We start from the raw sequence: 27,857 nt of genomic DNA, 5'->3' as shown, positions 1-27,857 counted from the left end.
GCTCCCCACTGCCTTCCGCTCTGCGAGGCATGCTACCCGTTTCCAGGATCTGTTGGTAATGCTGCTTCTCTATCCAGTGCTTTATTGAACAGTTCATTGCCTCTGTCTCTACTGACTGAGCCTAACTGCCCTCCGGATCAGCACTCTCCTTCCTAGAAGAACACCATCTCAGTAGTAAGCAGCAGGACACTGTCATGTGAGAGCCCGAGAACACAGGTCAGACAGGTATGCATGAGGTCATCCAGCAAGGGCACAGGAACCTATCTGTAGTCCCTACTACTACAGGCTGAGACAAGCTGATCACTTGAGCCCAGGAGTTCAAGGCCAGCCTGGGCAACATAGGAAAACCCCGTTCCCACCACACCCCCCAAAAAAAGCGTCCTGTGAAAGGCACACTGAAAACATCTGTGACCAAGACCTCTGGAGCTGGGTAGAGTTTATTGCCACTTCCATGAAAGAGACCCAAGACCAAATTAGAAAACAACCCAACATGTCATTTGCCCTAAGTCATAACAGTCCTGAGGAGGAGCAAGTACACACTAGGGACTTCACTCTCCACCATCACAGTAAGCCCCAGCCCCAGGGTCGGGAAACCACTTCCCAGAAAACTGCAGGATGGTTACTCCATCATTCTGCTTAGAAATAAACTAGGCACAGAGAATCAAGAGTCTAAAGCCAGCCTCTGCAACCCAGAGACATCAAAGTCAGTTTATTAGCTTGATATAGTTCGATCCATGGGAACATTTTAATTATAACACTTCTCATTACAACATAAATGTGACAAATTCAGTTCTCTTAAGAAAAGTCCAAGTGTATCTTACTCTGCCCCAGCCCACAGTTAAGTTTCTTCACACCTTAGTCATTTTAAAGGATGTGTTCAGTTAAAGACCAGAGAGGCCACACTTGAGCTCTCAGCTGGTTCCCTGGAGAGCCCAGGTGTTTTCTAATAGCTAGGGTATTGATCATTCCGATTCTCCAGGTACAGAACTTTTTTAATTTTTTTATTTCATTTTTATTTTTTATTTAAACATGTTAAAATTATTTTCATATATTAACATTTTCCACTGAATATATTTTAGATTATATAAAATAAATGTTGGAATCTTGAAATTATTTAAAGTAAAAAAAATCAAATGGTAAGTATTGGAAGGCAACCGTTTGGATGAGTCTTGTTTTGAGAGTGTACCTGTTCACTACTAAATGTACTTGTTCAGCCACTCGATTAAATTCCTTCTCGCCTCATCAATGTAAGGCTTGTCAGCAGGTAGACAATCTTCTTTCTTGCGATGCACAAAACCATGGGTTTGCCCAGAAAATGTTTTAATTTGATATTCAACCTTGCAGTGTTCTTTCAACTTCTGCGTCAGCAAAGAGACCTGGTATGCAAAACATTTTGGTGATGACGTGATTTTAACTTGTTAGCAACATTTTTCATTCTCTAAATCTTCAGAGAGTGTTCATAAAAGAGATTTTAACATCAATTCTTTAAATTGTAAATGGGTTCCACAGCTATTCTAAATTTTAACTATAATTTATAATTAACACAATTCTTGCTGCTGGCAAAAATTTTGGAGCAATATAAATATGATACAACAGCAATTACAGGCTTATATAGAATCATGTCCAAATAAACACATCATGAATTGAAAATGTGGGAGGCTAAGGGTAGAGTACGATGGTGAAGTATTTGCTTGGCTGTGCAATGCCTGGGTTCAATGTCCAGCATCAACCCCCCCCGCCCCGCCCCCCGCCTCAAAAAAATGCATTGAGTACACCTGACCTGATGCCCAGCCTGTCTTAGCAACACAGGGCACACGGCACAGTGTTGCTCTTTCCCCCCTCTTGACTGCAGGGCTAACCGTCACTGTCTACCCTTACAGAGGATCATGCCACATATTGCATGATCAAAGAACAGGTTGTCATTTCACACCATCTTGAGTTGAAAATTCCTAAGGGAGACCACCATGAGTCAGGGACCATCTGCATCTAAAATCACTTGCATTAACATATCAGTTACTACTAATAATTGGCAAATGACGGCTTTTGAATCATACTTCTGCTTTTTCTTTATCAATTTACTGGATCTAACACATCCATCTTTAAGGTAAAATACCTTATGGTGACTCAAGGGTCACCATGGAGAGGTCAGAGGCAGGACCCATTTCTTTGTCCAATGACCAGGCCATCTGAGAACACTTGATGTCATGTTAAATAAGCATATTTAAGGAAGTTACAATTAATCCTACTCATGTGTGTGTGTGTGTGTGTGTGTGTGTGTGTGTGTGTGTGTTGGGGAGGGTATACTGGAGATTGAACTCAGTAGCGCTCAACCACTGCGACACACCCCCAGTCCTTTTTTGTATTTTATTTAGAGTCAGGGTCTCATTGAGTTGCTTAGCTCCTCAAAGTTGCTGAGGCTGGCTTTGAACTCACAATCCTCCTGCCTTAGCCCTCCTTAGCCACTGGGATTTCAGGTGAGCATCACCACACCTGGCATAATTCTACTCTTTTTTTGGGGGGGGGGTGTTAGGGATTGAACCCAGGGCCTTGTGCATGTGAGGCAAGCACTCTACCAACTGAGCTATATGCCCAGACCCACTACTCTTAATCTCTGGTAAAACTCACCTTTTAAAAATGTCTATGTTGGAAAACATCTGGAACAGCAGTTAATGAATGCTTTGAGACTTCTCCCTCAAAATGTCAAGACCTGCTCTTAAACACACAAGTGAGAAGAGGAAAGGTGCCAACTTACTTGCTCCAGGGGAATCACAGCATCATTTTCAGCAAAAATGAACAACGTGGGGTTCTTCAAACTGTAAACATCTTCAGAATCCTTGACGATGCCTGAAAGATGGGTTCAGGGGCATGACACTATGATTTCCACAGTCATGCCCCAGAAAACTGCCTCAATTTGGTTTGATTATTCAAAGTAAAAATGTACTTGGGGGGCTTTGTTTATTTTTTTGGCAGTTCCACAGTAGTGTAACAGGGGGACTCGTCCAGCCAGACCTGGCCCTCCGGCTCACTCACTAGAAGCGAAGCCATCAAGGTGTGGAATCAGGCCTTGCAGGCTGCTCCGTGAAGACGCAGAGGGTCTAACGAGTATCCCTCCTGGGATATTCTTGCACAGAAGTGAGAGCTGCCAAACCACTGTTCTGGAAGTTTCCCTCTGCCCACCCAAGTCCCACAGGTTCTGACTTCAATGCACTGGGTGTTTTGGAATGGGCCTTTACGCTCAGACAAGCCCACAGCCTGCGACTGCCTGGTCCTAGCAAGTCATTCTCTGAAAAATTAGTTTTCCTCCTTGACTCAGAAGGTTAGAGACTGATCAGTCAGAAGCATGCTCCGCCCAGCCCAGGGGTTCTAGACAACCCTCAGGAACGCCCACTTCTGTGGAGAAAGAAGTCAACCTAAGTTATCCTTTTAAAAGGGAAAAAAATAATCTTTTTCAACTTCGTGACAGCAGCACAGCAAAGCTATGTGGCTGGACAGCAGCTCAAAGTCCCCTGGACTCGCCCCCACCAGGCTCAGCAGCTCACGTACCTCACAGCAGCAGCCAGGAGGTGGCGCCAGTGAGGCGTCCACACAGGCACCTTCTGCTAATTCACACAAAGGCACCTTTGGGCCTAACAAGAGGTGGCCCGTGCTCTAGCCCAACTGGTCATTTACTGAGTCTGCTTTCTTTTGTACAAGTTAATATTTAAAGAGTTTTTTAAAATGCCAAATGTAGGTGAAAATACTACAGTGAGGAACCATTAAGCCAAATAAGAATCATTGGTACAGGTACTACTTCATGACACTCTGATGTAAAGAACTTGGTGACACACTAGTATAATTTGATGACTTACTAGTCAAATTTCCTTGTGTCTTTATATTTTTTTTCCAAAATGTTTTGGTCTCAATGCTTTTTTGGGTAGGAGTGGGGGACAGGTACTAGGAATTGAACTCAGGGGTGCTTTACCACTGAGTTACATATCCAATCCTTTTTTTATTTCATTTTGAAACACAGTCTCATTGAGTTGTTGAGGGTCCCAGGAAATAGCTCAAGCTAGCCTTGAATTTTCTTTTTTTTCTCTCCTTCTCCTTTCTTTTTCTTTTTTTCTTCTTTTAGTACTGTGAATTGAACTCTGAGCCACATCCCCAGCCATTTTTACTTTTTGATTTTTGAGACAGGGTCTCACTAAGTTGCTCAGGGCCTTGTGAAGTTGCTGAGGCTGGCTTTGAACTTGTGATCTTCCTACCTCAGCCTTCTCAGCCGCTGGGATTACAGGTATATACCACCACACCCCACTTGGCCTTGAACTTTCTATCAGTCTCCCAAGTCACTGGGATCCCAAGCATGCACCACACACCCTGTCCGTTCTGAGTGCTTCTATTTCACATACTTGGCGTGTAGTGTCTACATACAGACACAGTGCTTTCATTTCCTTGCTATGATGACTCTGGTTTGTTTTGACTAAAATGTAGAAGCTGCTGGGTCAAATGGCGGTTCCATTCCCAATTTTCTTAGGAAACTCCACACTGCTTTCCATAGTGGTTGCACCAATTTGCAGTCTCACCAGCATCATATGAGTGCACCTTTTCTCCACACCCTCACCAACATTTATTGTTGCCTGTATTCTTGATGATTGCCATTCTGACAGGAGTTGAGATGAGATCTTAGAGTGGAATGCAGGGATGCTTACTCCCTAGGATACCTGTGGTTACCATATTACAAACCTACAATCTCCAAAATTATTTTCAAATTTTTAAAGGTTTTTTTTTGAGGCAAGGTCTTGCCATGTTACCTAATCTATATATATTTATATATCTATATCTACATACAGATAGATATAGAGATATAGATAGATATAGAGATATAGATAGATATAGAGATATAGATATAGGTATATAGTGGGTAGACACAACAATTTGTTTTTATATTTTTACATGCAAGGTGCTGAGGATGGAACCCAGTGCCTCCCATGTGCCAGGCAAGCGCTGCACCCCTGAGCCCCAGCCCCTGCCCCAGCCCAGCCCCTGCCCTGCCCCTACCTCTGCCTGGCCCCTGCCCAGCCCTGCCCCTGCCCTGCCCTGCTCAGATCCTGCCCCAGCCCCTGCCCCTGCCCAGCCCAGCCCCTGCCCTGCCCCTGCCCCAGCCCCTGCCCCAGCCCTGCCCCTGCCCTGCCCCTGCCCTGCCCCAGCCCCTGCCCCAGCCCCTGCCCCAGCCCCAGCCCCTGCCCTGCCCCTGCCCTGCCCCTGCCCTGCCCCAGCCCAGCCCCTGCCCTGCCCCTGCCCTGCCCCAGCCCAGCCCCTGCCCTGCCCCAGCCCTGCCCCAGCCCCTGCCCTGCCCCTGCCCTGCCCCTGCCCCAGCCCAGCCCCTGCCCAGCCCCTGCCCCAGCCCAGCCCCTGCTCAGCCCCTGCCCCTGCCCTGCCCCAGCCCCAGCCCCTGCCCTGCCCCTGCCCTGCCCCTGCCCCTGCCCTGCCCCTGCCCTGCCCCAGCCCAGCCCCAGCCCAGCCCCTGCCCTGCCCCTGCCCTGCCCCAGCCCTGCCCCAGCCCCTGCCCTGCCCCTGCCCTGCCCCTGCCCCAGCCCAGCCCCTGCCCAGCCCCTGCCCCAGCCCAGCCCCTGCTCAGCTCCTGCCCCTGCCCTGCCCCAGCCCCTGCTCCTGCCCTGCCCCAGCCCCTGCCCAGCCCCTGCCCTGCCCAGGCCCTGCCCAGCCCCTGCCCTGCCCAGGCCCTGCCCAGCCCCTGCCCTGCCCCTGCCCCTGCCCCTGCCCCTGCCCCAGCCCTGCCCCAACCCTGCCCCTGCCCCAGCCCTGCCCCAACCCTGCCCCTGCCCTGCCCAGCCCCTGCCCATCTTCACCCCTGAACTCGAGCGCTCCTCCCACCTCAGGCCCGCGGTCAGCACCGGGCACCGCCTGCCCATCTCAAAGCCCACGTCTTCACGGGCCTGGCCTCGCACCACGTGGGCTGCACCCGGGGAGAGGCCTGTGGCTGCCGGGGCTCACCCAGCGCCCTGAGGGCACAGGAGTGCGCCCACCGTCCCCGACACCGAGGTGGACTCACCGTAGACGGACACCCCCGCCCTGAGTTCTGGGTACGTCATCATCACGTGGTGCACGGCGATGCCGCCCCAGCAGAAGCCCACGACGCCCACCCTCCGGGCCTGGCACTGCTGCTTCAGGTACCGCAGCACAGCGTCGAACTCCCTGGAACGAGAGAAGCTCTCAGGTCCCGGCTGCCCTGGGAGCCTGGCAGGGCCGGCGCGGGTGAGCGCGCAGCTTCGGCCACGCCACCTGAAGTTGTCACCTGAAGTGGCCCAGGGTCCCCGCTCCCGAGCCCCAGCCTCAGCCCCTCCAGCTGCACCTCCCGGCGCCCCCAGCCCAGCCAGGCCTGTGCACTGCCCCCCAGACCCACGGCGCCCTTCCCGGCCTCGGGAGAGAGAGAAGCTGCTGTGTCCCCCCATCTCCCCTCAGGGAGGTGCTGGTCTGACTGAGCCGGTCCCACGGGCTCTCTGATCCGACACAGGCGTCCTTTCCTAAGACCCACCGCTCTGCGTCGCCCCTGCCTCCTCTGCCCAAAGAGCCGAGCTCAATTTGGAAAGCCACCAGGGCTATTTAAGATGGCAATGGTTCATTTACAAAGTGCAGCTCCGGGTACAAGGCCAGCCCAGAAAGTTGTATCGGATCTGATGGGAAGAAGTGCTATATATTTATGATTTTTTTTAAAACAAAAGAACAAAGCAGCTCTGTCGCCTCATTCTTTTAAACACAAGGTATATTTGAGCACATTTAAACGAAGGCGAGACAGCCTGCTGTGTGCATTCAGTTATCTTCATAACGTGACAGAGCAGTGATGAAGTGATTCTGCAAAATAAAATGTCACGAGAACAGTTTGGGCCCTTCAGGTTTTTTACTTTCTTGAATGCTTTCATTTCAGGAATGAATGCCTTCATTTGGGGAGATGAGAAGGAAGGCATTTCTATAAATATTCTTCTACTTGGATGAACACTGGATGCTTTTTGCTGCTCAAGAATCCAGCTGTGGATGAAGTACCCCTCCATCCACACACATTAGAAGGCTCTGCCCTGGGTTCCAGGAGTAGAATAGGTGAGCAATCTCCATAGCAGAGCAATCTCCTGGCCACAGTGATTACTTGGAGGAAGACCTTCTGATCCAGTCATAACCAAACAGACAAAATAAGGCTTGTTGGGTTGTTGGGAGAGAAGCAATGGAAGGTTAGAGCTGCTGCAGCCACTTTGCCACCCAGAGGCAAGAGCTACCTGAGAATGAAGCCAATACCTACCTTTTCTCAGTTCTATAAAACAGTTAACTCTCATGACTGCTTAAGCATTCAGGATGGGTTTGTGATGGATGTAAATGAACACCTGATGGGACACAAAGCTTCTGCCCACCCCTTCCAATCCTCCCTCTGAGAAGGAAGCCCCTGCACCTGCTGGGGTGGCCGGAGTTCTTGTCGGCTTTACCTCCAGCTCACACACTGCAGCAGATCCAACCTTCTGCCTTTATGCTGTAGGACGGACCCTCTGGGCCAGTCACAGAGGTCCTCCAGGGAGGAGGGAGGACTCGAGTCCTCTGAGGTGAAGCCAGGCCCCTCTCCCCTCCCGCTGCCCCCGTGCGCCGTGCCTGCGGTGACTCACCTATTGATCTTCCTGGCATTTCTTGTTTTCAGCCACTCGGGGAAGGTGGCCCAGTCACCAGTGGGGCTCCACGGCTCTTGCCCCACAAAGAAGTCGGGGACGATGGTTCTGTGAAAGGTGGACGTCAGTCAGCCCTGGGTTCACAGTGGCCTGGACGCGGCATTTGTTTACGTCTCTCTAGCCACTTGCTCGGGTGGCAGTTCTGGTCACAGAGAAGGCAAACTGGTGGCCACAAAGGCCAACTTTGATGGCAGCAAAAAAGGCAACTGGTGCCAAGTCCCAGCATCTCAGATTTCACCACCGCAGGCACTTGGCCTCCCGACGGGGAGCCACCCGCCCTGGGTAGGACAGGGCCATTGGGCACTCCCCTGGGACACTCCAGCACTAGACATGAGGGCCTGTGGCTGGCAGCTGGGGGGCCCCTCCTGTCCCCACCCCCAGGGCTGCACCTCTCTGCAGGGCCAGGAGCCCCCTGGACTCTCCCACTGGCCTGGGACACGTGGACCGCGTGGCCAGTCACTATGAGCAAGCAACTTCCCAGGCCTCCACCCAGGCTCCAGCAGGACACAGTTTCCTGCCCAGAGAGTAAGGTCCACCGCGGGTTCTAGAAGAGGCCAGAGTCCAGGTCGTCCCCCCCCATCAAGCCAGGAGGGACGGAGCCCTTCCCAGAGTCGGGAGGTGGCCGTGGGGAGGAACCCAGCCCCTCCCGCAGAGGAGGCGCAGCCCCAAAACCTGGCTCAGGAAAGTCCCACTCGGATGTGACCCACCCACTATGGCGTGACCCCAAGTCACTGGGCCACTCTCAGCCCCTCTCTCTTGATGGACCAATGGACGGCACCCTGCGCCCCAGCCTGAGGAGAGCCTTGAGGGTGGAGTGAGGGGTGTAAATGCCAAGGTGCCTTGAAGCCACAGCCAGCCAGCCTCGCTGCCCCGACTCCAGCCAAGGACACCGCGGGACTCCAGGAGCCCGAGCCCACTGGCCCCGTCAGCTGGCTCCGGCATCAGGGTGCCCCTGACCGCAAACCTCCATCTCTGCCCTGGTTTCCTGAGCTGCCAAATGGCCAGGGGACAGTCCTCCTCCAAGGGACTGGGGGCCCTGGTCACGCCTTTGGCTCTTCTGCCTAAGCCAGAGGCATCAGGGCTGGCCGCTTATCGTCGGTCTTGCCCTAAAAATCGAGGTTGCTTCATCCTCCAGGGAGTCTGGGGACATGAACGGTGACGTCTTTTCATGCCACAGCAGTTTCTCTACTGAGTTTCTCTACTGAGGAAAACGAGATAGGTTCCCGTCAGCTCGGCAGGCAGCCTCTCCTTTAGAGAAGACAAACCATCTCATGGCGTCCCCAGCTCAGGGCCACTGGGCTCTCCGCTCTCTGAAGCGGGAGGAGAAGGGTGGTTCTACTCATCTGCATACTTTCCTGAAGCTTCTACCAAGGGTGGCCATGGCGTAAACGCAGAGTGAGGAGCCCAGTCTCGCTGTGCTCTTTCTGGAACCCAGTCTAATTCGGATACAGCCAGGAGGGGACACGCTGGGATCAGGATGAGCCAGGGGTACCTCCTGTCCACATGAAATCTGACCCAAGGCTGACATGCTTCAGGGGCCAAAAAATAGGTCCATTTCAGAGCTGGGGATGTGTGCAAAGGTGTCCTGTCCTGTGTGTGGTGAGAGGACCCTGTCCCAGAGTCTATAGGGCCAGGAACCCCCAGGAGGACTGAGGCCCAGGGACTGGGGTGTCTTCCACGAGGCAGCCGTTCAGGACCCCTTGGCAGCTCCCCTCCCCTCCACCACAGGGAGGGGAGGAAGCAGAGAGAGTGAGGAGAAGGATTTCGCTTTTGTTTCTCTTTCTGAAGAACAAAACGGACCACAGAAATTTACATGAATTAAGCCAAGGAACAGGATTTTGTACTCACGTGTATCCGTTTCCTGCAATCAGGTCAGCCATGTACCTGGTGTTGGGCAGCTGCCACCCGAATATGTCTTGAATGACAATCACGGCTTTGCCGGCATCGACTGGGGATCTGGTGACATAAGCCTTGATGTGTTCGACTTGGACTTCCTGCCCCATGCCTCCATACTCCAGTCTGTGCCCAATGTCACAGGGGCACGGACGAGCTTCGTTAGCCATCGGAGACCTCAAAGTCAGCTACAGAGAAAACACACAGTGGAGGCTGGATGGTTCAGATCTAAAGATCACAAATAGTAAACGATAATCAAGAGTATTGGGAACCACCAGGCATGGTGGCGCACCCCGTAATCCCAGAGGATGGGGAGGCTGAGGCAGGAGGATGGCGAATTCAATACCAGCCTCAACAGCTTAGTAAGGCTCTAAAGCAATAAAATAATAAAAAGGGCTAGGGATGTGACTCAGTGGTAAAGGGCGCCTGGGTTCAATACCTGGTACCAAAAAAAAAAAATTACTGGAAAACATTATTTTAAATCCATCTGTGCTATTTACTGTAAAAGAAATTGATGCTGCTGGGTGTCGCGGCACACCCCTGAATTCCCAGTAGCTCAGGAGGCTAAGACAGGAGGATCACGGGTTCAAAGCCAGCCTCAACAACAGCGAGGTGCTCAGCAATTCAGTGAGACTCTGTCTCTAAATAAAATACAAAAACAAGGGCTGGGGATGTGGCTCAGTGGTTGAAAAAAAAGGAAGAAATTGATGGTAATTCTGGCTCTGGCAACATAGAAGATGAGGGCCCAGGAGGAGCCATCCCCATCGCAGACAGTGGAAATGCCAGATTGAATATAAACACTAATAACGATAAAAGTGGCAGAGCTCGCGGGAAAAGGGGTCCCCAGGGGCCAGGGCTGGAGAGGAAACTGAAAGTCACCCAGCAGATGGTAAAGCAGCACAGTGATGGCAGGCACAGAGCCAGACAATCAGGGGCTTAGGACTGGTGTCCAGTGAGGCCCAGGGCCACCCCAGATGGGAATCTGTAGCCAGGACTCACCTCTGCAAGGTCAAGCCCTGGAAGTTCACAGGGCGGGGGGCGGGGTGAGGGGTGTCTCAAAACAAAACAAGAAAAGCTCTATCAACCAGGATCAGAAAGGCAGACTAGAAGCTCAGCTCACCTTCAGCTGCGAGTGGAAGGGGACAAGCACCCCCACACTGGACGGGACTTGCAAAGCAGGCGTACTTAGCAGCCTGAGAAACCAAGGTGACCGTGGCCCTGGGCCAGGAAGCCGCTGGAGAACCTGGCAGAAGCACACCAGACCCACTTCACCGTGAGACGGCCGCGGACCAGGCCGAAGAGCGTTGCCCTGTCCAGGGGGGAGCTCCGTAAATACTACCCACAGAAGCCACCCAAAGAAACAAGACCAGAGAGAACAGCCCAGTGAGAGGGGGTTTGAGAGGAGAGCAGACCCACAAAGCTTAAAGAACAAAACAGAAAACTCGCTCACCACCACAGTATGGAATTATGGAGCTGAAAGACTCCAAATAAATGTAAACATGTTAGCTCACTCATCAAGACAGATTCTCATGCTGGATTTTCCATCAGAAAGAGGGAGCTAGGAACACTTAACCCAAAGATATAGGTAGGCCCGTCACTAACCATTAGCCAGCAAAGCCTCTCCAAGCAGACGTGAACACTTAGCAAACTACCTGCATACTAACCACCGAGCCACATCCCCAGACCTTTTTTGTATTTTATTTACAGACAGGGTCTCACTGAGTTGCTTAGGACCTCACTAAGTTGCTGAGGCTGGCTTTGAACTCATAATCCTCCTGCCTCAGCCTCCCGAGCCACTGGGATGATAGGGTGTACCATGGGGCCTGGCCAAAATGCAAGTTTCAACAATGATTTTACATAAAAAAAAAAAAAATGTTCTACATGTATAAGGAAATCATAATAGGAAGTCAAAAGGCCTAGAACTGAATTACAAAGAAAATACTACAGAGCAAAAAATGATAAGAATTAATACTTAGAGAAGTCTTTACAATGTAGATTGCGTATATTAGACAAGAGGGAAAAAGATGAAAATAAACTAAGCATCCAGAAGTTAAGAAGTGGTGCCTGCCTGTAATCCCAGTGGCTAGGGAGCCTGAGGCAGGAGGATCATGAGTTCAAAGCCAGTCTCAGCAACTTAGCAAGGCCCTAAACAACATAGCAAGACCCTGTCTCAAAAAAATAAAAAGGCTAGGGATATGGCTCAGTGGTTAAGTGCCCCTCGGTTCAATCCCCAATCCCCTCCCGACCCAAAAAAAATGAGTTAAGGAGAATAATTGAATAAACCCTGTCTTCGTGGATTCATCTTGTAACAAAATCCAACTACGTGACTCATAAACTGAGGCGCGGCTCTCCCAGTTCTGGAGGCTGAGGAGCCAAGAACAAGGTGAAGGCGGCTCAGAGCCTGGGGGGCACTTTCTGTCTCACAGTGGGTGCCTTCTCCTGTGTCCTCACACCGAGGAGGGAGGAGGCGGCTCCCTGGGACCTCTTTTAGGAGGGCGCTAATCCCCGTCATGAGCTCTCCACCCTCACCACCTCTGCACCTCCCAGAGGCCTCTCCTCCCAACATCATCATCACCCGAGGACGAGGGGGCCACACATGAACCGGGGGGACACCAGCATGCAGACCACAGCAGCCCGACACAGAGAAAACAAGGACATGAAGACATGCGTTGGGGAAAACCCAAAAAGACTGAAATTGGCTTCCTTGAAGAGTCACGAACTAGGCACAGCTCCAGGCCACGAGTTAATCCAAAGGAAACAATGAAAAACTCATGGCAACCAGAAACCAGGTCCCAAAGGAAAGGTTCCTGAAGATGCTCCGTTTAGCTGGGACACCCAGCTCAGGGGCAGAGCACAGGCCCAGCAAGGCATGGCCCTGGGTTCCATTTATTTACGTAAGTAAATGGATACATAAGATTTTTCTCCTGTGGGGGCTGGGGTTGTAGCTCAGTGGTAGAGTGCTGGCCTAGCCAGTGTGAGGCCCTGGGTTTGATTGTCAGCACCACACAAATAAATAAAGTTCTATCAACTACTAAAAAAATAAAATAAAAAGGATTTGTCTCAGAAAAAAAAATTACTATGAACAACTTTAGGCTAATAAATTTGAAAACACAAAATTGACTAATTGGTAGCATAGCAAATATGGGAATATTTCTCACCTGTTTTATATGCCTAACACCAAAACTCAAAATGTAAAAAGGAAAAAAAGGCAGTGAGACAGTTCTAGATTAAGAGACACAAAAGAAAAACAAATTCACCTAGGTCGTGGTTCAGAATTAAGAACAGCTATAAGAGACACACAAAGACAAGTAGGAAAGTGAACATGGATGACAGCTCTCATCTCTTTATACGATGCATTAGTACCCATTTTATTTTTATTTGTTTGTTTTGTACTAGGGATTGAACCCCGGGGCACTTAACCACTGAGCCACATCCCCAGCCCTTGTTTGTATTTTACTTAGAGACAGGGTCTCACTGAGTTGCTCAGGGCCTTGCTAAATTGCTGAGGCTGGCCTTGAGCTCTCAATCCTCCTGCTTTGGCCTCCTGAGCCACGGTGCCCATCTTGGTATCAGTTTTATAAGGTGTGATTAAGGTGCGGTGACCGTGGTTATATACAGGAATGTTCCCACTTTAAGAAAATGTTTGCTCTTAGTACTAAGAAGCAGAGTCAGCCGCTCAGGGTGAGAGTGGGACTGGACCTGGAGAAGGGACAGGCAGGGATCCAAGGCCCAGAGAGAGCACGTTCCCCAGCCAGGGCCGCCGTGGGGCCAGACTCTGGGGGTTCTGAGAGTCCTTCCAGGAAGCCAGAGGGCACTGTGGATCCACAGTGGGAGGGTGGACTGGCCAAGGCCACAGCACACAGCTGGGAAAACAAATCACAAAGGATCCCAGCCAACCACAGCCAGCAAACCTGTTGGAGGTCAGAAACCTAAGCAGGGAAGAACTGAACTGTTGGGAGGAGAGGTAGGAGAACTCCTCTTTGTTCAACCGTGAAGTGAGGCCCAATTTCTTAAAGGAGCCCAAGATAACATATGCCATAAAGGAAAGGATTATTTCTTTTAAGTAAGATATTGTAGAAAATTGAATACTGATGACTACAGAAGGACCCTGGGAACTATCGCCAGCCGTGGCAGGGAGGAGGCTGGTGGGAGCTACTCCTTGTCTGTTGTAGATACAGAACGGGCAGCTCTCTCAGATCTGCCTCCAGTGGGGTGGGGGCGGGGTGGTGACGCCGAGTGCTGACAGTGAGGCCAGGAGCATCCCCCCCAAACTTGGGATCTTCCACCACAAAAAAAAAAAAAAACCTTGTAAATTTTCATCTTGATAACTAAGACAATGAGGTGAATAAGACAATAACAGTTACAACAAGATAAAAGACTTCCTAAACAAATTGGAAAACAACATAGACTAGGATAAAATATTACTTTTAAAAAACAGGAGACTTAGGGCTGGGGTTGTAGCTCAGTGGTAGGGCACTTGTCTAGTCTGTGTGAGGCACTGAATTCAATTCTCAGCACTGCACATCAATAGTAAAAATAAAGGCCCATCAACAACTAAAAATATTTTTTTTAAAAAAGGAGACTTAGAATAGAGATAAAATACACGAGGTATTTTTAGCAAGGCATGGTGGTACATGCTTTTAATCCCAGCCATGTGGGAGGCTAAGACAGGAGGATGGAGGCCAGCCTCAGCAACTTAGCAAGGTCCTAAGCAACTTAATGAGACACGGCCTCAAAATAAAAAATGAAAAAAGGGCTGGGGATGTGGTTCAGTGGTTAAGCACCCTGGGCTCAGTCCCCAATACCAAAATCAAAGGCAAAAGAAAGGGGTAATCCGGACACAGAATCACACTGGAGAGAAGGCCACTTTAAGACGGTGATAGAGTGGAGAGAGGTGTCTACCACTCAAGAAATACCAAGGACTGCTGCGGTGAAACTGACAGAGGCAAGGGAGTGCTCTCCCTATGGGTGTCAGAGACAGCATGGCCCTGCTGGCATGGACTTCCAGCCTCCAGAACTGAGAGAATGCACTTCTATCCTCTGTTTTGAGGAAATTTGTAACAGCTGCCCAGGAAATAAATCACAAGTCAGAATGAACGAACTGCATTTATATTTACCAATATGGTGTCTCAAAAACAAGGCTATGTAAGAAGGTATTTTGATGCTAAGTAAATGTTAATGACAAAACAATGTATACATTATTAATAAATATACTGTAATAAAAATGTCATGCACAGGTTGCTAGCAGAAATTATACTTGCTACATTGTATCTCCTTAAAAAGTCCACAAGACAAGACCGTATCTTTTAAATCTGGGTGAAATGAAAATGGGTGGCTGTTTTATTATTCCCTGCATTCATTTTCCTGAACATTCTCAATGTTTCATAATTACAAATGGGATACTTTTTTTTTTTTTTTTTTTGGTACCAGGAATTAAAGGGGCACTTAACCACTGAGCCACATTCCCAGTCCATTTTATTTTTTTACTTTGAGATGACATTTCACAAAGTCATTCTGGGCCTGGCTGAGTTGCTGAGGCTGCCTTTGAACTTGCGATCCTCCTACCTCAGCCTCTCAAGCTGCCGGGATTCGAGGTGTGCACCTCCGGCTGTGGTAACTAGATTTTACAAGAAAATAAATTAATAAGCAGTTATTCAACCAAGGAAAAATTGCCTCTTGTTTTCTCGGTTTTGATTTTCCACAATCTCCTGTGGAACTATTATTAGGAAGAGATGTCTCAACATTGAGCAGCAGCCCAGTGCACATGGGCTAAGTTCTCACCTGAGCTATCCTGTGAGGACCTGGGACGGCGGGAAACACCGGATGTTCCAAAGCAGCCTCTGATATGAACCGTTTGCTGATCTTCAGTTGCTGTTCACGTTCCAGAAGAAATTTTTATAGCCAAAGAGTGGCCTTCTAGATGGGTACTTCAAGTTGACTATTTCTCAGAAGGGGCAGCAGCCGGGAGAGGGCTAGGTGTGCCAACTGTGGCAGGCTGGACTCTGGCCCAGACCTTTCACAGCTGCTAGCCCGAGCCCATGTGTTGGGGCCAAGTCCTGTAGCAGAGCTGCTGTGGACTGGACTGCCTGGAGTCCCAGCAAGTCCCAGGGAACATGCCCTTGACTCTCCGCTAATTGTATGATAAGTACATTTTTCTGTATATGCCTTCCAGGATTTTTGCCTCCCCCCATGATTAATTTCTGAAAAGATAATTTCCAGAAAAAATGTGAAACCGTCACTCTCATACAGATGGTCAAGCTGGGTGCGGTAGAGGATACCTGTAATCCCAGTAGCTTGGGAGGCTGAGGCAGAAGGATCATGAGTCCAAAGCCAGCCTCAGCTACTTAATGAGGCCCTCAGCAACTCAGAGAAACTCTGTCTCTAAATAAAATACAAAAAAAAAAAAAAAAGAGGACTGGGGATGTGGCTCAGTGGTTGAGCACTACTGGGTTCAATCCCTAATGCAAAAAGAAAAAGAAAAATCAAGATCACAAATTTATATGCAAATAGAGACAAAACAGTCTTCCAGAGGAGGAAGCCAATCAACTCTCTACAAGTCAAGACAGATTTTACAAAATCTATCAGTCTATCAGTTACACATGACCTAGAAAGAGTTGTGAAATGATCTGAGTACAATGAGCAGGTCTAGAATCAGACAGCCCAGGAGGGTAAGCATAAACGGTGGTCCTTTTCCACTGAAGCAGTTTCTCCTAGATGTCACAGGGTCTTCATAGGAGCCATATGGCCGGTACAGGGCCAGGACTGTAGCCCTGACGTGCACAGTGGGGCCCTCAGTATGACAGTCCTCATGTACGACAAGGAAGACGTCTCTACTGCATGCAGGTGTGTTTGGGGCCACACCCTAACCACCCTGATATCAGCTCTGTGGTCTCCACTGGCAAAGCCTACAGGAGTCAGGGCACTCTTGGTAGCACCAGGGATGGCTAGGACATACCCCTACAGAGGACACCTTATTGCACATTCTTTGGCAAGGTCCCCATGGCTGGCTGCAGAAAACACACGATTTTCCCATAAACATTCATGCAAGATGCCGAATAGATGTGAATGATCACAGGCCCACTCACCCACAGAGCGGTTCCTGTGGCCCCTTCATCTCTGCCTCACACAGTTCCCTCCTCAAAAGTACAAGTCAAAATCCACAGGGATCGGGGGCTGGGGATATAGCTCAGTTGGTAGAGTGCTTGCCTTGCATGCACAAGGCCCCAGCACCACCAAAAAAAAAAAAAAAAAAAAAAAAAAAAAAAAAAAAATCCACAGGGATCTCTGTTGAGGGTGTGATCTGCAATCACCTGGGCTCCAGGTTCTCCCTCCCCCCCCTCCTCCTCCTCCTCCTCCTCCCCCCTCACCCCTCCTCCTCCTCCTCCTCCTCCTCCCCCCCTCCTCCTGTCCCCCCTCCTCCTCCTCCTGTACCTCCCTGGGGCATCCCTGATCCACATACATTTGCACTTCTTGACTTCTTTCCTGAACTAGTTAAGACATCTACCTGTTTCCCTCTTTAGTGAATAATGAATAAAATACAGTCTTCACCTGTGCTGCTTTTTATAGCTGTATGGAAAAATCATAGATTTTATCTTTTGCTGAAAATTATCTTTCAACAGTATAACCAAACACCAGTGGAAAATCAGAAACAGGTAGTAAAGAATGGTCAGCATGTGCTTTTCCTGCCATGGTACCCCAAGGATTTAAGTAACTCAGAAGTCAAACTTCCTCACATAATGAACAACAGAAATAGAGATCAAAAGATTTTTTTTTGGTGGGGTGGTGGTTACTGGGGATTGAATTCAGAGGAGCTTGACCACTGAGCCATATTCCCAACCCTATTTTGTATTTTATTTAGGGACAAGGTTTCACTGAGTTGCTTAGCACCTTGCTTTTTCTGAGGCTGGCTTTGAACTCACAATCCTCCTGCGTCAGCCCTCTGAGCCACTGGGATTACAGGCATGTGCCACAGCGCCTGGCTAGAAAACGGATATTTTCACCAACAAAATTGAGACTGTAACAAGCAAAGAACTCAAGAAATAAAGTGCTGGGCATTTTAGAAATTGAGAAACAGAAGCCAAGTGTGCTGCCACAGGGAAGCAGGATTCACCAGGACATGGGAAGATAATACAGAAAGGCAGAGTCCAACAGGGAAGGGCTGGTGTCTTACTAGTTGAACATTGTAGGAACTTGCAGGGCAACTGATTTCCAATCTTTCAGGAGCAGGGCAGGGCAGGGCCAATACTTATCCTTAGGTGACTGTGTGAAAGTCAACTCCTCCAGGTATTGACTTTTTCAGTAATCGCTCTTGTATTTTGCTTAGGGTATGTGATTTCCATAGCATGGATTAGAAAGCTACAGGGGTTGAGAACACACCGGCCTCAGACCTGCCTTTTCTCTCGCTGTTCCCAGGCCTAGACAGGCTTCCTCAGTTATGTGCAGGGCTCATTTCTGACCACCTTATTTTACATGGGCTCTGAAAACAACAGGTGGCCGTTTCCATCAGCAAGTGGACATAGAGGGCAGTACCCAATGTTGGCACGGCCTGGGTCTCACCCAGGGGGTGCACTGTACTATCTTTTCTGTCCAGACCTATCCAGTATCCACGATGTCATCCTCTTAATGTGACCGCGCCTCCTCCTTTGTGCGCACGTTAAGGAAACATGGATAGTGAGTCCATGCCAATACGCGGTTCCTCCAGTTTTATATTCATAAAAACCATACGACCAAAAAGTCCAACCTCAGGGAAATAGCTGCAAAAACAGCATTCGGCGGCACAGAGGAGCAACCACTGACGCTGTCTTCAATGGCAATAACCAGTGTGATTTCCCTGCGTTTAGGTGTGGGGCCAGCCACCTATGGGAAATGTGTCGCCGGTGACGGCGGGTTCAGGGCGCTGCTTCTTTGGAGGGACAACGTGCCACTTTAAGGAGAACCCGCTTATGAAATGCACTTTGGTAAGGTCCCCCCACCTGCGCTCCGCGAAGCCCTCTGCCACAGTGCAAACCCACCGCGAGTCCAGCGGATTCTGTCCCCGGGGATTCTGTCCCCAGCCAGGGCACCTACCTGGCGGCGCGGCCTGAGAACTGCCCTGCACCCGGGAGACCGCAGCAGGAGCCGGAGCCCAGGGAGCCGAGGCCGGGAGAGCCAGCGCCGGGACGGGGAGGAGCCTCGGCCCCGCGGGAGGCCGACGCGGTGACGGAGGGCGCCGGCCTCCCGGCGGGGCCGAGGCTCGACCCGGATTCGTGGGCTCCAGGGACAGCCCGAGCCGAGGGAGGGGACAGGCGGGAGGCCGGGGGCACCCGAGCGGGTGGGGGGAGTCGGGGGAAGAGCGTTGTGCAGGCAGGGGGAGGGGCGCGGGCAGCGACACGGGGCGTGGGGGGGGGGCGACGAGGTGTCCCCAGGGCGGGAGGCGGGGAGGCCCGAGAGTTGGGAAGTGTGTCCCAGAGCAGGTGGGAGGGAGGAGGTCGGGAGGCCCGGAGGAGGGAGACTGACAGCCAGGGACGTTTAGGTAGTGCCCAGCTCCTGAGACCTGTAACTTCTCAGTTGTAACTCAAAATGAGGCTATTTGAAAAAATTAACGGGAGCCTGGCGCAGCGGTGCACTCCTGTAATCCCAGCTGCTCCGGAGGCTGAGGCAGGAGGATTGCAAGTTTAAAGCCAGCCTCAGCGATTTAGCGAGGCCCTAACCAAGTTAGCGGAACCCTGTCTTTAAAAATAAATAGATAGATAGATAGATAGATAGATAGATAGATAGATAGATAGATAGATAGATAGATAAAAAAAAAAGAGCTGGAAATGTGCCCCTGTGTCCCTGTGTTCAATCCCTGGCACATACTTGGGTGTCAACATAATTCATATATAAACAAAGATATGAAAAATGGTGGTATATATGTGTATTAAGAATTGTAATGCAAAAAAAGAACATGTATAAAGGCATAAATTGGCATGAACATACTTTATATACAGAGATACGAAAAATTGTGCTCTATATGTGTAATAAGAATTATAATGCATTCCACTGCTATCGTGTATTTAAAAAATAATAAAACCAATAAAAGATTTTTTAAAAAGAAAGAAAAAGAAAAGAGAAAGAAGAAAAGTAAGTTAACAGTGCAAAAAAAAAATGAGGAGCAACTTCCCGATGCCACAAGAATTTCACCCAAAATCTTGTGGTCCTAGGTGGTGAAGCCATATTAACTTAGCTATGCTTAACAGGAAGAGCTGTGGATCCAGGCTGAGACCTTTCCCTGGGGACTCTTGTCCTGAGAAGGGTGGCAAGCAGGTTAATAACAGCAGAGACCAGTGGTAAGGTGTGTGATACTTAATCACATTTCCATAGGGTACTTTTCACAGAAAGCTGGAATCATGACCCTTATCATCTCCTGTGTACCTCCTGGAAGGGCGGAATTGCTTCTCTGTTGATTAAGTGCAAGCTGCAAAGTTGCACAATCCTTGGAAGAGAACAGCACAGCACGTGTTGTTCTAGGCAAGCACAGTTTTCTACTAAAACCAAACTATTTCTATGACTGTTTTTAAACATCTTTTGTTGTTGCTGTTGTTATTGTTGTTTTGGTACTGGGGATTAAGTCCAGGGACAGTTTACCACAGAGACATATCCCCAGCCCTTTTTATTTTTGAGACAGGGTTTCACTGAGTTCCTTAGGGCCTTGCTAAATTGCTGAGGCTGGCCTTGAACTTGCAATCCTTCTGCCTCAGCCCCACTAACCCCTGGGATTACAGGAGAGTATCATAGTGCCCAGTGATCTTTCAGCGTCTTTAAAGCTCCATTTATGTGGAAAGAATAGATATGACTAGTTACATATCATTTTTCTGTATTTGCTAAATTTAGCTCCCTAAGCATCATTACTAACTTCTTATTTAATAACACTGTTATTAATAGAAGGGAGTTTATATTCACCAGGATCTGCCTTGCTGCAGTTTGCTAACCTAGTATTAAATTTATGCATGTACTTTTTTAAAAGGTCAGGACTGCTTGAGAAGGAGATCCCGGCTGAGTAGGGTGTGACCAGAGGAGAAACTGTCACCTATAACTGGGCCACTGAATCTGGTTGATGAAAGTCTGGTTTTTACAAGTTATATATCCTGAGGTTTCTCAAAACAGGGGCTGTTTAGTATTTGCCTTCATGAGTAGATGCCTCCTATTTCCATTCTTTTCATTACCCCCAAAGACATGTAGCTTCTCTTTAGCCTATTTCCTTAAAAATGAGGCAATTACTGGATTAGGCTTGAGCATGCATCAGAATCCCTGTAGGGTTTGTTAAACCCCAGGGTGCTGAACCTAACCACAGAGACTCTCATTCAGGAAGCCCAGGGACCGGGAAACTGAACCCCTAGGAGATCTGTCCACATGTGTGTGTATATAGGTGTATGCATACACACCCAGACTGTTTATTACAGGGAATCCGTTTACATAACTTAGAGGCTGGTTAGACAGTCTCCCTAAGCCTCTGTATCCAGTGTTGAAGGTCAAAGTTCCCAGGTAGGTGAACAATCAGGAAAGATCGTGAGCCAGCTGGAACCTCATGAGCAAGCCCTGGAAATTTCCAGAAACAGACCCATCTGTGTCTATCCCTGTGGCCTCTGATCTTGACAATGAGAGTGTCCTGCAAAATTCCAAAGCTCTCCCTCATGGAGCCAAACTCACACACCTGGCCCAGGAGTCAGAGAAGCGGAAGGAAGCACCAGGGGCAAGCAAAGCAATTGCTGGCCCAGCTAACTGCTGGGTGAGTCAGCAGATCAGGAACCACACAGCCAGAGTGTGGCTTCTAGCTCCCTTCCACCTCTCCCAGGAACACCTCTCCAGGGCTGGGAGGTGGCTCAGTGATACAGCACTTGCCTATTGCACACCAGGCCCTGGGTTCAATTCCTGGCTCTGTCATAGTTCACACAAACTGGAAACACACCAGAAAGGGGGATTCTGGGAAATTTAGCTCCACCTGCATCGGTGCAGGGGACAGACATTATCAAGCCTCATATCATGACGAACATACTTCCTGTCCTTCTCACTGCAAATGTCTTGGTATGGTCTGAATGTTTGTGTTCTCCCGAAATTCATATGTTGAAATCCTAAGTCCCGATGTGACCATATTAGAAGATGGAGCCTTTGCGAGATGCTGAGGTCAGGAGGGTAGAGGCTCAGTGAACAGGATTAATAAGAAGAGAACCAGCTTGCCTAGCACACACAAGGCCCTGGGTACAATTTCCAGCACCACAAAAACAAACAAAAAGGAGAGAAGGGGCAGGAGAATATGCTGCTTCATCATTAATCCAGAAGGCACATGCCAAGAACCCGCTCCTGCAGGTACCCTGACCTCTCAGACTTCCAGCTGTGGGAAACTTTGTTAAGACACAGGCCATGGTGTTTTGTTGTAGCGACCCAAACATCTAAGACAGCCATCCTGCTGACCGCAAAAGCAGGGTCCTTCTCCCAAATGCCCATAACAAGACAAGGTTTTGAGAAAGAGAGGGAAGTTTTACTGCCTTATTAGCAAAGGAGAATACACAATGGACTCCTGCCCCAGAAGCTAATTCTGCCAGGGGAAACAGGGGACTCAGGGTGCACTCCAGCTGTGCCATGACAGGAGTCAGACTTCATCTGTTTCTAGATCCACAGGTATCAGCCTCCAAGTCTGGGGTCCTCTAGTCCTCTGGTCTGTGAACTAAAGGACAGATCATGCAGCCTAGGATAGGAAGAAGGTCATTCTTGCTTCCCCGGGGTAGAGGGAGAAGAGGAAGGGGATGGGGGGAGTCAGTCTTAAAATAAGCCTCAATGACAGAGCAGCAAGGTTTGTATTCAAAGCATGAAGTCTGCCCTAGAGATGTCCCAGTTGACCTTCAAACATAGGGCATCACATCCCAATCCAAACTGTCTGTGGTTCATTATTTACTGCCTTGGGATTTCTCCAAGAAAATGGATAGGGTTTGGTTTTATTTGTTTATTACATCTTAATAACTAAAAAAGTCCCCAAAGTGTCGTCACCCAGAGCAAACTGAGGACCAGTCCTGAACACAAACTCTTTTTTTAAAATACCTTTGTTTTATTTATTTTTATATGGTGCTGAGTATCGAACCCAGGGCCTTGCATGAGCTAGGCGAGCACTCTACCGCTGAGCCACAACCCCAGCCCTGAACACAAACCACTTGCCATCCTAAAAAACGTATGCCAACTGCTAACAATGCCCAAAATGTCAGATTAACCAATTTTAGGTACAGACGCCACTGGAAAATTCATCACGCTAGTGAATCTTGAACATTAAAACTTTCATTCTTTTAGGATCTTTCAGTGTTGGTGAGCCCTAAGATTTCATGACTTTTCTTAAAGTGTAGGAACAGTCACAGAGCAGTCACAAGGGTTTACTCTTCCCAAGTTGTTTTTACTCTTTATTATGAAAGAAGAAACGAAATTCCAGGAACAGAATGAGTTCAAGCTGAATTAACAAAGAGGGCAAGGGCAAAGTTAAACAGAAGTGCTGACTCTGCTCAGGGTCCTGCGATTAGCACTGACCTTGACAAGCAAGGTCAGCACAAGAATTTTGTGAAACTGCTTCTCCAAAGAAACTCTGGAACAAAATCAGAAGCAGCCTGGTGTTTCAGAACATGTCAAAATAATACCTGAGGGAGAACACTCTCCTCCTCATCTGTGGCCATTTCCTGGCCACACTGTGACTCAGCCCTACGCCTGGGTGCAGCTGCAGGGAGCCAGCTGGGAAAGCCCTGAGTCCATGTGCAGGGCAGGCCTGGCTGGTGACAACAGGGCAAAGTCTCAGTGCAGACGAAAGAAGATGGTTTGTAGAAGATTCTCAGGCCAGTAAGCCATTTTGTTATCCCAGACAGAAATCCTATATTCACCTCTTTTTATTTTTCTACTTTTTATTATGAAAATTGTACAAATATATGAAAAACTAAAAAGAGTGTAATCCACTTCAATCTACCCCAGACCTAGATATAATTATTATTAATATTTTACTAAATCTGCTTCATCCATTTTTTTCTCTTCAGTATGGTTATTATAAATGTGACATTTTACCCCTTTTAGTAATTCTGCTGTAATCAGCCTCCAAGAGAAACCATAGCTCTCCTGCCTTGGGGAGTTCATAGCCCAGTCTAGTTCCCTCCTGTCACTTGGTCTTTGGGGGCAGTAGAATGCAGAAGGAATGATGGTATGGCTCTTGGGACATTCTGTTACGAAACACTGCCTCTTCCCTCTGAATTCATCTGTTTTCTGTTGCTATCGCCAATTATCCGAGGCTGGGTATTTCATAAAAGAAGAGTCGTAGCTGTCTCACAACTCTTGTGTCTGGAGGACCCAAACAACAGTTAGCCAGGGTCTGGCGAGGATCTTTTGCTTGCACCACGACTTGGCAGAGAAACAGAAAGAGAACTGGCCGGATGCAGAAAGGGATTGAGCACATGGCTGGCCTCGCTTCAACCAACTCTTGAGAGAGTATTTGGGTCTCTCTCTCTCTAGACTCTCTTTGACAAAGTCAGCTGCCATGCCTTGTTTCCCCCATGGAGAGGCCCATATGGCAGAAAAAGCCTCTGACCCACATCCCTGTGACTGGGCTGACTCAGATACAAGTCCTCTAGTCCCAGTAAGTGTCACATGCATGCAACCCCAGCTCACTTTTTTTTTTTTTTTTTTTTGTACTGGAGATTGAACCCAGCGGGGTGCTTTACCACTGAGGGACATTCCCAGTGTATATATATATAAAGAGAGAGAGAGACTGAGGCTGGCTTCAAACTTACAATCCTACTGCCTCAGCCTCCTAAATCCTTAGGATTACAGGTGTGTGCCACCACAGCCAGCCCAGCTGACATCATGATGGTAACACCCTGAGAGACGCCGAGTCAGCACCATCCGGCCAAATCACTCTGATTCCTGACCATCACAAATAGGCAAGACAGGTTTGTTGTTTTAAGCTGCTAAATCTGGGGCTAAATTGTTACACAGTGATTGTTAATGGATGCAGATGTTGATACCTGGAAGTGGGGGCTGCTGTGACAAACCCCACCAGTGTAGGGATGGCTTTGGAACTGGGCAGTGGACTTTGCTGAGAATGTCCACAAAAGCCTGAAGTGGTCTGAATAGGATGTAAGGAAAAGGCCCAAGCATTATCGGTTATAAGGTCAGTGCTTGCAGGGAAGCAAAGTGGGTAGTATTAGAAATGAGAAGGGAGCCCTGTTACACGGCAGCAGAAAGTTGGGTGATGCTGTTGCCTACAGTCATAGGGAGAAGCAAACATACTGGGTGCTCCAGTAAGGTTTTGAGTCAGTGCTGCCAGTTTCCTCCAGTTGCTTCTAGTAAGATGCTAGAGGAGAGAGAATCAATGAAAAGTAAGGATTGTTAAAGAAAAAAGGAGCTAGGAGTGGATGCTTTTGAAAATGCTCAGCCTTCCCAGATGGCAAATTATGCACGATGAAGAAATGGTTTCCAAGCAAAGATGAGACGCAGAGTTCTGCCAGGAAAGCTGCACTGCAGAGAGCCTTGGGAGTGAGGGTAACAAATATTGTTTAAGATTTCAGGAAGATAAAAGGGGGTGCCTTAGAGTAGTGTCTGCCAGACAAAAGGCCCTCCCTACAGATAAGGGTGCCCCTCACCGACCCTCCCCATAAAGGACGGTGCTTCTAGGAAGTTCAAGAGCATTGTCCCTCAGCCATCTGCAGAACCCAAGGTCGAGAAGGAACCTCAGAGAGATTTGCGTTGTCTAATGGACCTGTTTTCATCACTGTGATCCAAATACCTGAGGAGAACAACTTAGAGGCAGAAAAGTTTATTTTGGCTCATGGTTTCAGAGGATTCAATCCATGGTGACCAGCTCCATTTCTCTGGGCCTGAATGAAGCAGAACATCATGGCACAGGATGTGGCAGAGGAAAGATGCTCAGCGATGACAGCTAGGAAGCAGAGAGAAAAAGAGAGGGCGAGAGAGAAAGGAGCCAGGGACAGGATAGAGTCTCCAAGGCCACGCCTTCAATGACACCAGTCATCCCTGCCTGCCTGTAATTACCACTCAGTCATCCATTCAAATTATTAATCCATAAAGTGGATTAATCCACTAATAAGGTTACAACCCCCCCCATCCAATGATTGCCTAAAAGTCCCGCCTCTGATGCTTTGGGGTCCATGCTTCTAAAATATAAGCTTTTGCAGGGACATTCCAGATCTAAGCCATAACAAGACCCCAATAAGGGTCACAGAAAATCCATAATGTTTTTAAGAGAATTGCATGTTTAGAAACCATACCAGCCTGGACTGAAAAGGACAGAGATAGTACAACATGAAAAGAGGCCTTTGGTTCCCCCAAAATTCTGCACCAGGAAGCAGATTGAGGATACTGCTTAGTCACAAACACATGATCCGTTTTCCTCCCTGTCTGAATAGGAGTCTAGAGTGGATGTTCCACACATCGGCCACAGTCAGGGACGGGAGATGGGCCGATGACTTCATGTCGAATGGTACTGGAGAAACTGTATTTAAGGTAGTCACATAGGACCTGAGTTAGATTCTGACAGCACATTGAGCAGATACTGCATTGTGAATGTGGGAAAGATATGAACTTTTGAGGACCAGAAGAGGGACTGTGGTATCCCCAGGCTGGTCTATATTGATTCCCATCTCCTGGTCCACACCTCCTATGCCTCATTGTGCCACCGTTGGTCTGAGACCATCTGCACACAGCAGAAATAATGGCATGCCACTTATGATATTGCCTATTTTTGTAAACATGTTTTTCATCTTGATGCTTTCCTCTCTCAGTCCCCACCACCACTAAGTCTATTTGCTGGCTCTAGAAGAGGTTAGCAGACCCAGGAAGCAGCCCATGTGGTGAAGAACTGAGGCTGCTGGCCAAATCCAATAATGAACCAGAGCTTCTCTTCAGCAGCCGCCTGGTCGTCCATCTGAGACACAGATCATCTAGCACCAGTGAAGTTCCAGTGGACTGCAGCTCATCTTGATGGGAAGTTCCTGAGAGACCCAGAGCCAGAGCTGCTCAGCTAAGCCACCCTCAGCCTCTTGACCTCCAGAGACCACATGAACTACGCGAAATGCTTTTGTTTTGAGTCACTAAGTGAATTAACCGCGTGTTCCTGATGCTTTGACAGCTGGGGCCTTGCTGGCCCTGAAGAGGCTGTGCCTCCCAGGGCTGGCCAGTAGAGAAAGTGCATTCCTTTTATCTGCCACCATCCTGAGCCCAAGCCCATCCCCCTCCTTTATCAGCTCTCACTGGGCTCCCACACTGTGGGGCCCTCCACCTGCCCTAATCACTCCAGGGCCAGGTGCCAGACAACCAGAGGCAGCCTCCATGCCCAGAGTTGTCTGGAATTACTCAAACAAGCCTCCTAAACCTGCCTACCCCGCCTAGCCCACCCCTTCTTTCAGAAACCAATGTAGGCTCTTTCTTGCTCACATTTCTCCTCTACCTGGACCTCCCCGCAGACTCTGGCGCTTCCCTGCGTGGCTGCCCATTCTGCCACATGCCTTCTGGTGTCTATGAATATAACAAACTCTCTTTACTGGCAGTCATCTCCTGACCCTTTGGCCTGGACATGCCTGAATAACAAATCTACGGAACACACTACGATTTGGGGTAATAGTCAAGCACATTACTCGAAAACTAGCATGCTTAAACACTGGTACTTTTTCCTTCATTACCACAATGTCATGGTCACACCTGATAACATTAGCCATCATTCCTTCAAATCATCAAATGCTTCCATTTCATAAAGGTCCTGCCTCTCCCTAAAAATGTCTATATATGAGTTTGTTGGAGAACAGAATCCAAATAAGGTCTGCACGTTGCATTGGATGTTATTATTTCAAGTTTCTTTTCAAAGTAGAATTTTTCAAAAAAGGCAAAATCTGAGTCTACAGTAGACATACAGCAACTAGGTACAAAATATTTTACCTATTCATGAGGGAAACTGGTTGGATGGTAAACTGGTTAAAAGAAACTGAAATATATGGTGTTGGGAAGTGATTGCTAAGTTAGATTTTTTTAAAAAACTGCTTAATAACCTCCAATAATAAATTGTTACCTATTTAGTTGTCTTGGTAATAAATTGTTACCTATTTAGAAATCGAGTGCATCTGTACCTGATATCATATTTTTTACTAATGGAATCAAACAAGAGCAATTCGGAGATTCATCTAATGAACCTGGACAAGGTTCATCTTGGCTGCCATCAGGCAGAAGTCACCAGCGTCACTATCGGTTTGTCTACGTTGTCATCTGCCCTCACAG

The 27,857-nt window shown here is 48.6% G+C and overlaps 1 protein-coding gene and 1 long non-coding RNA gene across 8 annotated transcripts; one reads left to right on the top strand and one right to left on the bottom strand.

Annotated features, from left to right (window-relative positions):
• Positions 1 to 683: 683 nt before the first annotated feature.
• Positions 684 to 18,818, bottom strand: Cmbl (carboxymethylenebutenolidase homolog). Of its 5 annotated transcripts, none has more exons than XM_078018338.1 (8): positions 18,660 to 18,806; positions 15,375 to 15,464; positions 9,549 to 9,781; positions 7,641 to 7,748; positions 6,736 to 6,846; positions 6,047 to 6,189; positions 2,753 to 2,844; positions 684 to 1,376 (listed from the first exon to the last, which is right to left on the bottom strand). In XM_078018338.1, exons 3-8 carry the CDS (start codon positions 9,761 to 9,763, stop codon positions 1,197 to 1,199), a joined length of 849 nt encoding a protein of 282 aa, XP_077874464.1. In that variant the 5' UTR covers positions 9,764 to 9,781; positions 15,375 to 15,464; positions 18,660 to 18,806; the 3' UTR covers positions 684 to 1,196. The 5 variants fall into 5 exon arrangements, 4 of the variants coding, with proteins under 4 accessions (XP_077874464.1, XP_077874468.1, XP_077874460.1 ...); XM_078018342.1 differs by lacking the exon at positions 15,375 to 15,464 and adding an exon at positions 10,714 to 10,836 and having other exon boundaries at positions 18,660 to 18,786; XM_078018334.1 differs by lacking the exon at positions 15,375 to 15,464 and having other exon boundaries at positions 18,660 to 18,818.
• Positions 17,639 to 27,697, top strand: LOC120885396 (uncharacterized). Of its 3 annotated transcripts, none has more exons than XR_013424456.1 (4): positions 17,639 to 17,876; positions 18,434 to 18,550; positions 24,394 to 24,520; positions 26,499 to 27,697. It is a non-coding gene; the product is annotated as an uncharacterized LOC120885396 (long non-coding RNA). The 3 variants fall into 3 exon arrangements; XR_013424455.1 differs by having other exon boundaries at positions 26,496 to 27,697; XR_013424457.1 differs by lacking the exon at positions 24,394 to 24,520 and having other exon boundaries at positions 26,496 to 27,697.
• Positions 27,698 to 27,857: the final 160 nt, after the last annotated feature.

Source organism: Ictidomys tridecemlineatus, chromosome 1 (assembly GCF_052094955.1).
Source record: "Ictidomys tridecemlineatus isolate mIctTri1 chromosome 1, mIctTri1.hap1, whole genome shotgun sequence".
NCBI classification, from domain to species: Eukaryota; Metazoa; Chordata; class Mammalia; order Rodentia; family Sciuridae; genus Ictidomys; species Ictidomys tridecemlineatus.
Note: the sequence above shows the minus strand (reverse complement) of the source record. Positions and strands in the feature narration are given on the sequence as shown.

Excerpts from the sequence above, each read along its gene's own strand:
- Cmbl (XM_078018334.1), bottom strand. The coding sequence starts at position 9,763 with ATGGCTAACGAAGCTCGTCCGTGCCCCTGTGACATTGGGCACAGACTG. Across the intron at positions 7,749-9,548 it reads ATTGCAGGAAACGGATACAC|AACCATCGTCCCCGACTTCT; the intron begins GTGAGTACAAAA and ends CACCTTTCACAG. Across the intron at positions 1,377-2,752 it reads CTGTGATTCCCCTGGAGCAA|GTCTCTTTGCTGACGCAGAA; the intron begins GTAAGTTGGCAC and ends TTTGCATACCAG.